The sequence below is a fragment of the Pezoporus wallicus genome, unplaced genomic scaffold (genome assembly GCF_028554395.1).
Source record: "Pezoporus wallicus isolate ANWC-B61680 ecotype Strahan unplaced genomic scaffold, APGP_CSIRO_Pwel_v1 contig_6658, whole genome shotgun sequence".
Lineage (NCBI taxonomy): Eukaryota > Metazoa > Chordata > Aves > Psittaciformes > Psittacidae > Pezoporus > Pezoporus wallicus.
Window position 1 is genome coordinate 4,285,126 of NW_026642312.1, and position 11,025 is coordinate 4,296,150.

At 38.5% G+C, this 11,025-nt stretch overlaps 1 protein-coding gene across 1 annotated transcript in view; it reads left to right on the plus strand.

Annotated features, from left to right (window-relative positions):
- DAP (death associated protein) overlaps nt 1-10,587 on the plus strand; it is a 51,395-nt gene extending 40,808 nt beyond the window's left edge. Inside the window, exons 3-4 of the mRNA XM_057428833.1 lie at nt 7,783-7,825; nt 9,072-10,587. Coding sequence (XP_057284816.1) covers nt 7,783-7,825; nt 9,072-9,191 — 163 coding nt within the window. The 3' untranslated portion in view covers nt 9,192-10,587. The remainder of the gene's footprint in view (nt 1-7,782; nt 7,826-9,071) is intronic.
- The last annotated feature ends 438 nt before the right edge of the window (nt 10,588-11,025 follow it).

The following is an 11,025-nucleotide window of genomic DNA, read 5'->3' on the forward strand; positions in this document are numbered from 1 at the left end:
GGAAGAGAAAAATACTAGCAGAGTGGAAGCTATCTTGTGGGGTATATCAAGGCCCAGTCTAATACATGGGGACAAGAAAGTTGTTTTCCAAAAGTAGTGTTTGTAGGCATGTGTATGAATTTGTGTGTGTCTGTATATACTGCGTATCATCATATCTGTATGTACTGCATATCATCAAGATACGGTATCAAGGGGACATACTCCTTTTTACTTAATTTAGTATTTGTTGCAGTACCTGGATTTCTTTGAGGTTGTTCCCTACTTACTGTACACAATACGTAGAGGTTCAACAGTGCCATCCTGTGGGTGATCTTAAAGGTTTGAAACCTATGGCAGATAAATAAATGACCTCAACAGGATAAATTATTATAGAGTATCAGATACAGTATGTCCCCATGCAATCAGCTAGAATATTTCCCTCTGGTAGTCAGTCAAACTAATTATTACTTTTCTGTCTAGAAAATTAATAACCTAAATGTATTATAACCAATGAGAAAGTATTTCAGGCAAGCTGATGAGCAGTGTGCTTCTTAGTTTTACTCTGTTGCTGAAAAACGTGGTTTTAATCATCTCAGTGTGTTTTTAATCATCTTGGCATTTATTCTCATAGACAATACCAAAATCAAAGGCAGCTATGTAAATTCAAATAAGTACCTCTATAAAGAAGTATCTGGACATCTTTAAAGAGGCATTGGACTGAAACTCAGACTAGTTAGCTTCTGTGTTTCATAACCAGAAAGCATGAATTCCCAAGCAACCTTGAAGATAAAGTTGGATGATTTGAGCAGCTGGCCAAAATGCTATTAATTCCAGAAAGATAAGGGCAGGATTAAGCTCTGAAGTCTTGTTGACTGAAGATGGAATTCTGCTTAGAATATTTGGAGAACTTTCTGTTCATGGAGGACAAGGTATAAAATAGCCAAACTGCTCTAATTAGGGGATCAAAGACTAACTGCAGATCATACTATTTCGTGTATGTCTTTCATTTTGCATGCTAAGCAACTTGTCATGAGAGTGAATGATGTATCTATCTGGAAATGAGCGAGGCAATAAGGGGCAAGATGCTTGGTAGAAGTTTCAGCTCATTTTTCAATTTCCTGTTGGAATGGGGTGCTGGAGGGGCAAGGTATGTGCTGTCTTTGCCTAGGGGTTCAAGGAGTTGGGTGCAGCTTCAAGTTCTGCATAGGTACTTCTCCAGTGTGCACCTTTGCGTGAATTTCTCCTTTGCTTTCCAAAGCTATAGTCCAGCTATGAGTCGCAGTACATGCCACTGGGTGATTGATTAAACAAAGAAAACACCAAATTACAAATTCCACCATTATTCTTTGGTAGTTAAAAATGGCATGATTTGTGGTTCCTAAGTCTTTGAAAAACCCATTGTTTATATACTTATATGTTTGTTTGCCAGATCCACTTAAACAGATGTATCATTGATTCCCATGAGTATGAAAAGACAAATATGAACCATTCCCATTTAGAAGATTAGTTTAGTGTAGTTTTAATGCATTTAACCTTTTTTTTAACTTATTTTGACAAAAGAAAAACTTCTAGCCTAAAAAAAAGCTTGCATCTGTGTAGTTCTGTCTTTTTTAAAGTAGGCTGACCTGTTGTAAATATTTGAAATGTTGGCATAATGGGAATCTAGAGACTCTGCCTGTATCCTGATTTACAGTACGTAGATGGTTTTTGGATAAATCAGATATATTGGGAAAATAATCTCTTACAATATTTAACTGAAGGCAGAAAGGGTAATAGCATACCAAAGTTTAACCTCTGCACAGAAGAGATTTCTTCGTAGTCCTGATCAGTTTAAGTTGAGCCCTGGAGCATCAGCATTCATATAACTTTTGTGCATTTCTGTCCGAACTGATGTGAATGGATTTGTGTCTAATTCTGGTTTTGAACCTCATGAAACTCTTGATCTTGATTTTGCCTTATTTTTATTGTATTTATGTTGCCTCAGAAGGTTCTACATTTCATTCAATAGTATTTTAAAGGTATCTGCAATTATTAGTTTTAAATGTATGTCTTCTACTTTCTTCAAATGTCACATTCTACTTATATTACAAAGAAGATAAATGGGAACAATATTCTCCGCTGTTTAGTGTACTGTCTGCAAATAGTTCTTAGCTCTTTCATCATACAGAAGTTTCTCCATGCTCTCTCAGTTGTTTTGGTTTTTTTTTCCATCTTTATTTCTGTTCTAATTCTTTACTTACGGTGTTCCTGGACTGAAAACAATGGCCATGGGAATGTGTCACACTCTTCCCTGCGTTTGGGACCACTCACAACAGCTGTGAATCTGTGTAATTGATCTATGTGTATATTCATAGCCTCTGCACCTATATGTGTGCATTCACTGCATAGATAGAGTAAGAACTGTAAAATTCCTTGTTAACTTAGAGAACTAATTTATTCAGTTTCTCTATTTTAAATTGAGTTGGATAAATACTCATCTGCCCTATGTATGTTCTGCGTCCTGTAGGAGATTTCACAGTAATTCCAGTGTCGCTGGGTTTAGCTTTAGAGTATGTCTGTCAGACTTCAGTTCAACTAATCCGTCTGAGATGAAGGCATGAGATTTTGGTATTATTAATGCCTCATTTCATCTAGTTAATGATCTTTTTAAGTCTTCCATCTTCTTTGTTATTTACTTGTAATGCCAGATAAAAATCTTATTTAAGTGAAGTATTATGAAACAGTAGAAATCTATTTCATTTTAATACGATCAGGATAAAGAGTCTGATGTTAAACAAGTGTATTTCTTAGCAGCATTGCACATGTAAAATGAGGGTAGGTTCTTTGAGCACTCAGATCTTAACAAGCAGATGTGTTCTTTTTCTCCATATGTTACAAATATAAGAATTTGCAAGTACTGACACTCACTAAGCAGTCTTGGCAAACATGCTATTGTATTCCTTACACAATATCAGCTGTGGCTATTATTTAACTTTAAATAAATGTGTGCATTAAATTGCTGTAAAGCACATACATATATATAAACAGAGCCAGTTTTTCTCAAAAAGTAATATATTTTTTGGCTTTTTTTGTTTAGTGATGCCTAGACAAAGGAATGCTGCATCTTCAAAACAACATCTGTCAAACCAATTTTCATCAGATTAAGTATATCCTCAAAGCAACTGTAACAATTTACAAAATACTGGAAATGTAGGTTGTGCTTTGCATAAAGCACCAATAGAATTTAAAGCACTTGAAGTGTTTTACAAATGTAGTGCTGCTAGCCTGTGCATAGTCTCCATTTTTTTTTCTATTTTCAGTAGGTTCTTGGGGAAGATAATGAGTGATGTTGCAACACTTCTATGCCAGTAGATGTTCCAGAGTGCAATTGCAGAGTTATGATCCTGGAAGCTAATCTGGGTCTGCAAAAGCCAGTGGTTTGAGAGGCTGGCAGTAGAAGTTAAATTTATTGCGAAGAAGTTCATCTGTAGAAAGATTTCTCTCGTTAAGAGTGAAATTAAAATGTGAATCAGTGACTGATTATCCAGGCCTTTCTCTGATGTGTTGAATTCCTCCTCATTAGTATAGATGTGTGACTCTGTATGCTCTAGTCTGATTCTGGTTCTATAGATCATCGAAGATAACTGGTAATGTTAAATTTTTGAAGATCTTTTTTGGGACAGTGTAATCTGATTAAAAGGGGGGGGGAAGCCAGTGTTTTTTTATCTAGAACATAAATAAAGACACAATCATTCACATTTCTATCAGCTTTCTATCTTTTTTTTTCCCTTGCTAGGGAATAATTAATGCATGAAAATGAGCTTCCTAATAGGCTGATGTGTCTTCCGTAAGAGCGAAGCATTTTGCCTTTGTAATCATTTGAGAGGTGAAGTCTCATTACAGTGTGTGCCTGCAGCTGAGTGTGGGAACTGAAGTCAGCCAGAAATGAATGATGGGATTTATATAAAAGATTTTTGTGGATGGAGGGTAGGGGTGCTTGAGCTAGAAGCCAAGTCAACATTACCTTAGTTCTTATGTTTTGGAAATCTAGCATAAGGCAAGAAAAGTCTAGTCAAAAACCCATCAAGAAGACAAATAAGGGTGAAAGTCAAGGACCAATCTGTTCCAGCTGCGTCTGGATGTAGATACATTTTTCCAACTCTGGTTTCCCATTACCTACCTGTCTGTGAATGGCCCCTGTGCTTCCTTAAAATGTTCGGCTTGAACCTTAGGCCACTGTATCCAGCTCTGTTGTGTACCTGGAGAACTTCGTACTTTAAGGTTTGGGTCCTTTGAATATTAATAGCATGACATTTCAAAGAGGAGACCAGGGTTTCTGAGAAGATGTATGCAATTTGCAGCAGGGAAAGCTGTTTTTGAAACGACCATTATGCAAGAGATTCCTTCCAGTTGTCATTTTAGGCCAAAACCAGGGGGCATTTACCTTGGTTTTAAAGCAAGAAGTATGAAACACACTGCAGATAACACAGTGTGGTGATGGGCAGACAAGCTGTAGCACGTTCAGCAAATACAGGCTCTCTGGGAAATGTTGATTTGAATTTCATGCATCATCTGAGCATAGTGAACACTGAAAGGTCGTGGTAAGAATATAAGAAAAAATTCTATCAGATTTGAATTTCACAGTATCCAATATTGTTGTTAATGCACTGTCAAAGAAATAACTGTTTCTGTGGATGTGACTAAAGCCAGATTCCGTGCAGAAAGTAGTTGAAGAATAACTTGCCACATTTTTTTTTTCCCATTTACTGTTCATTTCCTTTATAATGTCATGGTGTTAGTTTATGAATGGTACCTTGAGCCACTGCAGTACATCTGTCTTTCCCCAGTCAGTTATTTCTCTGAGTTTGTTACTCGGCATCCAGGAAATCTCATGCAGATGGTAACATATGAATTAGCTTAGTATAGTTTGGATAAAATGAAAGTGTTTGGCTATTGATCTTCACTTGTTATTAGTTTATACTAATAGAAAATTGGATTGATGATGTCTAATATAGCTATCAAAATATTCTTTCTTGTAACACGAAATATTACTGGTGCTCTTTAATGGAGGTATTCCAGAGCAGAACGTCCTTTTCTCCCTTTTTCTAATTCTGTCTGTCTGACTTTAAAAATCTCTAGAAGGGATGATGAGTGTTCTAAAGTAACAAGGGTGTTCAGAGACTGGGTAGCAATACTGTGACTTAAACAGGGCTCAGGCAATATTTATTAGACCATTATATCAAGTTCTAATACTGTGCTGCTTGTTACCTTAACATCACGTAACATCATATTAATAAATCTTTACAAGCTGTGTAGTTGTAAAGTGCATCATAATAATCAGTATCATTCCTCTAATAAATAATTTGATTTGTGTTTGCTTTGTGTTGTTCCAACCTGATTAGCTATAACATCACAGGGCAGGGACCCTTCTGATGGTGCAAGTTAATGAGCCACCTGCTTAGAGTCCTCAGTTACAAACATGCTCAAAGGGAGGCACAACTTCATCTCTGCACTCACCTTCGCTTTGCAATGCCTCAGATTATGTGGTTTTCTTACAGAAGTATTAACCTCTGTTGCGGAGATTTTCTGCAGTTCCTGATCTTGATCCTTCTGCAGACTCCATGCACATGTATGGATTTTCTTGCCCAGGAGACCACTGCAGTTGCTGATTATTTATAGTTTAGACACTGTGAAAATGCCCACCCCCAGGGCTGGACTGCTGGACTTGGCTTCTCCTTGGCCTTCATGTAGTGTTGGTCAGCTCAGTAGGTTGGTGGCCCAGGGATACTGATTGAATCTGCTAATCATAGAATCATAGAATAGCTAGGGTTGGAAAGGACCTTAAGATCATCTAGTTCCATATCCCCTGCCATGGACAGGGACACCTTACATTAAACTGTGACACCCAAGCCTCTGGCCTTGAACACTGCCAGGGATGGAGCATTCACAACCTCCCTGGGCAGCCCATTCCAGTGCCTCACCACCCACACAGTAAAGAACTTCCTCCTTATATCCAATCTAAACTTCCCCTGTTTAAGTTTTAACCCGTTACCCCTTGTGCTATCACTACAGTCCCTAATGAAGAGTCCCTCCCCAGCATCCCTATAGGCCCCCTTCAGATACTGGAAGGCTGCTATGAGGTCTCCACGCAGCCTTCTCTTCTCCACGCTGAACAGCCCCAACTTTCTCAGCCTGTCTTCATACGGGAGGTGCTCCAGTCCCCTGATCATCCTTGTGGCCCTTCTCTGGACTTGTTCCAACAGTTCCATGTCCTTTTTATGTTGAGGACACCAGAACTGCACACAATACTCCAGGTGAGGTCTCACGAGAGCAGAGTAGAGGGGCAGGATCACCTCCTTCGACCTGCTGGTCACGCTCCTTTTGATGCAGCCCAGGATACGGTTGGCTTTCTGGGCTGCGAGTGCACACTGAAGCTGGCTCATGTTCATTTTCTCATCGACCAACACCCCCAAGTCCTTCTCTGCAGGGCTGCTCTGAATCTCTTCCTTGCCCAACCTGTAGCTGTGCCTGGGATTGCTCCGACCCAGCTGTAGGACCTTGCTCTTGGCATGGTTAAACTTCACAAGGTTGGCATCAGCCCACCTCACAAGCGTGTCAAGGTCCCTCTGGATGGCATTCCTTCCCTCCAGGTTATCAACCGAACCACACAGCTTGGTGTCATCAGCAAACTTGCTGAGGGCGCACTCAATCCCACTGTCCATGTCGGCGACAAAGATGTTAAACAAGACCGGTCCCAACACCGATCCCTGAGGGACACCACTCGTTACTGGTCTCCAGCTGGACATTGAGCCATTGACCACAACTCTTTGTGTGCGGCCATCCAGCCAGTTCTTTATCCACAGAGTGGTCCATCCATCAAATTGATGTCTCTCCAATTTAGAGACAAGGATTTCATGTGGGACAGTGTTGAACGCTTTGCACAAGTCCAGGTAGATGACATCAACTGCTCTACCCCTGTCCATCAGTTCTGTAGCCCCATCATAGAAGGCCACCAAATTGGTCAGGCAGGATTTCCCCTTAGTGAAGCCATGCTGGCTCTCACCAAGCACCTTGTTGTTTTTCATGTGCCTTAGCATGCCTTCCAGGAGAATCTGCTCCAAGATTTTGCCAGGCACAGAGGTGAGACTGACTGGTCTGTAATTCCCCAGGTCATCCATTTTCCCCTTCTTCAAAATGGAGTGCCTGTTCTTACTGGCATGGATGAAGGTCTACAAATGAAAAAGCAGGGTGCGCTTTGCTTTATGCTTTTTAGTGTTTGTTTTCTTGTAGACTTGATTTTCTTGTGTAATAGATAAATACCAGCTTGAAAAATCTCTGATACTGGGTGTTGTTTTTTTTCTGAGACTCAAAATCTTAATCCGTTTGATTGACAGATATAAACTTGAATTTTATTTTATTCTCCATCACAGCAGTAAGTTTAGTCCAAGTAGTTTTCAGTGTTGCAATACAAACACACTGAGCCTAAAGTACTCCTGGCAGCTTATCAACAAAATTTGAGGATTAAGAAACCAATGCAAACAAACAAAGACTCTCAGCTTTAAGTAAGGAACATAGTGTTGCTGGACTAGCCTTTAACTGCTGTCACAATTAATGTGAAGCAATAGCAGCCAAAAATGATAGGTCTTTTCTTGCTGCATTAAAAACTATTAAGGCAGTGGTCATTTGAAGGGGAAATTTGTCTATTTGAATCATTCATTAATTGTCAAAAATGGCACTTTTTTTTTCCATTGTATATGTGATGTACTTTTCATTTTCACCTTCTAAATAATTTATACAAATAACCCCTCTTTTTTTTTTTTTTAGCCCACCTAAGCCAACGGTGTTCATCTCTGGTGTCATTGCTAGGGTAAGATTATCATTAAACATATTTAAAGGAGAGAAAAATTACTGTAGGCTTTCCAGAATTATCGTTGATGAGGGCATAATTAATCCTTTGCATTCCCCTTCCTCTTTTATCAGAAGAGGTTTTATGTTTTGTTTGTTTGCAAGTCCCTTTGAGCATTCTTTTTGCTTTTGTGTGAAATTGAAATTATTTATTGAAATTACTTCCATTGTTCTATTCTGAATTTTAGCACTTTAAGTTTATTGGATCTTATTTTCATACCTAACTAGTCATTACTGCATTCATTTCCTGCGAAAGCAATTGCATGTTAAGTCTACTGCTATAGCTTGATCTGTGATGAGGAGTAACATTCCTGCCTGTAAGGATATGGGCTTGAAGATACGTGTTTCAGCTGCCATTTGTGCCTTGAGGTACATGGGATTCAAGATGTTATTCCCTGGTTTTCCAGGACCTGGAAATACTAAGCTAAATAATTAGCGTTAACTAGCCATTAATTTCATGATCAGTAATTCATGTCATGTGTGTTGTGACAGGGTTTTTATCATGGCTTTATATGATGGTCACCTTTATAATGATAGCCGTACATCTCTGAGGTCTACAGTATGGTTTACTGTAACATGCTGTGGTTGCATCAGATCGAGTAAGTGGAAAGAGCGAGCTGATGCCATTTTCCCTAGCCCAAAGGGGTAGTAGACCGGCAGTGCTGTTTTTCCTGGACCTTCATCTGCACCAAGGTGGATACCTATTTAGGCATTTACGTGCCTGATTACTTGTAACTAATTGTTGCCTTAATGTTTAGTAACTTTGATAACACTTTAACAGTTGTAGGATAGTGGTATTTTTTATGAGTGACTCACGAAATGTCACACATAAAAAGCACAGGCTGCCAGTTTAGTGGGCATGCTAAAGATTCAAAATGGGAAGGAAATGCTGTCTTAATTTTGTAACTCAGCTCTTCTTCAGATAATCTAACAGATCTTCTTCAGATAACCTAACAGAACTGTATTTATCCTTAGGATGCTGTCAGCTACAAGTTAGTGTATTAACCTACGAAGAGCAAAATTGTTTTAAAATTTTCTGAGTCTTAATAGCTCCCAAATATGTATAGAAATTTCTTGTCTAGGTAATAAATAGAGTAACATGCAACATTGTTTTCCATCTGCTTTTCACAGTTCTAAAAACATACACACATTTCAACCGGAAAGTACACTTTTAAGATTAAATTTTTCCCTGTGTGTTCTTTGAACAGGGTGATAAGGACTTCCCTCCAGCAGCGGCTCAGGTGGCTCATCAGAAACCACATCCTTCTGTGGAAAAGCTTCCTCCCCCACAGCATGTCAAACAGCACATCCACCAGCCTCGCAAGTGAGCTCTCCATCAGAATCCCAGCCAACTTGACATGAGCGAATAAGTTTTCAAGAGAAGATGAAAACCCTTTAGGATTCACACTGTCAGATCAGTTAAATTGACCTCTAAAATAATATCCTGTTTCTTTTACTTCAATTCTCAAGGGTTAATAAAAATGAAGACATTGTTTATTTGTTATCCCGGATGGAAAATTCTCTGTTAAGTGTGTGCTGATTAGGGGTGGGTTTTTTATAAGATTTTTCTTATTGCCAAGGTAAAACTTTAGTATGAATAATAAGATTAATGAGCTTAAAACTTGTACTTTTAGGTGTGGCATCACAGTAGCAGATAGTTAATGCAGCTTTTATGTTAAGACGGTAAGGAAGAATAGCCCTTTTTTACTGGTATCTTTAATATCTGGAGGGAGTCTGTGTATGCTAAGACAGAAATTGGTGGTTGTCTTGCTTATGTATAGCCCTTGCAGTCTTCAGTATCCTACAGCATTGCACCCCAGTGGCTATGCCCTCTGATTCCAACTAGTGAGATGGTAGAAGGGCCCCAAAACATTCATGAGTCGGCAGAAATCCAGCTGAATCTTCCTTACACCCCCTTGCACTCGCACAGCCCTGCTGAGGTTCTTCCATTTGGAGGTGTGTGGGTATGGAGAGGGGTGAGACATCAGAGTTACAAGAACACAGTTGCTGTAGGTAACTGATATGTGATCTCATGGGTCTCATTGATGGCTTCATTTTTATGAGGTAATGATTATTAATGATAAATAACAAGCTGAAGGAGCTTAGGACCCTCCAGAATTGAACTTAAACTGGTGGAAAACCTGTATTCTTTTTTGACTTACAGTTTGAAATCACTTTTTGAGATCAAGAGATACCATTAGTAAATGTATTATATTTTATGACCCAATCTCTGTTGTTCATCATGGTATTTTTAAGAACAGTAGTGATAAGAGGGAACAAAAGTTAACTTTTCAAATAGAGTGATCAGATTACTTTGGGCCACATAATTAAATCTTTTGGTTACAGAGTTCAAAATCACTTAGTTCTGTTGTTTTCCTTCTGCTGCTCATCTCTGTAAAACCCAGGAAAATAATTTTTTAAACATTTTATCTACTTTTTTTAAAGTATTCTTTTGGTTTTAACAGACTATAAATACAATGGAGCCTTTAGTACCCTCTGGTTTTCTGAAATTTCTAGTAATTTTAAAAAAGTGTGTACCAGAGAGTGCTGCAAGCATTCATCTGGCAAACCAATGAAAATTTGGGGTCACCTTGGCCTTTACTAGTTTGTTTATGTGTAAAATCAAATAGTACAGAAAACCAGTGAGGAGAGATTTAAAAATATTATTTTTATAAAATTTCTGCAGATTAAATAATTATTCCCTGAGCAGCTGTTTTAAAACAACAGCCCATTTCACAAGTGGAGTAACTCACTTCATGTGGGCGAGAGGGACTTGGCATTTCCATCTATCTCTTCATAGCCTTGAAATGGAAATGATGGTTTGCTAAGTATATGCATGGATATGTTTATTCTACACACAAGGAAGGATGTACAAGCTGTATGTACAATCCTAATTACCAGTTTAATTAGATAACTGTACTTGCCTTAAGGAATGAGTGTTGTTTATAAGAATTATTCTGTATTAGAATATGCATCATTTTAAAAATACGCTTTCTGTTTCTGATGATGGTACGTCTGAGGCCTTATTTGTAGCTGCTCATGAGTGTGTAAGTGATTCACACATGAGTAACTCATTCATAAGGGAAGTATTGTTGAGCCTTTTGAAACATCTGCATGAGGTAATTTGCTGGCAGAAATGTTTGCAGATTCGGGACTGAAAGC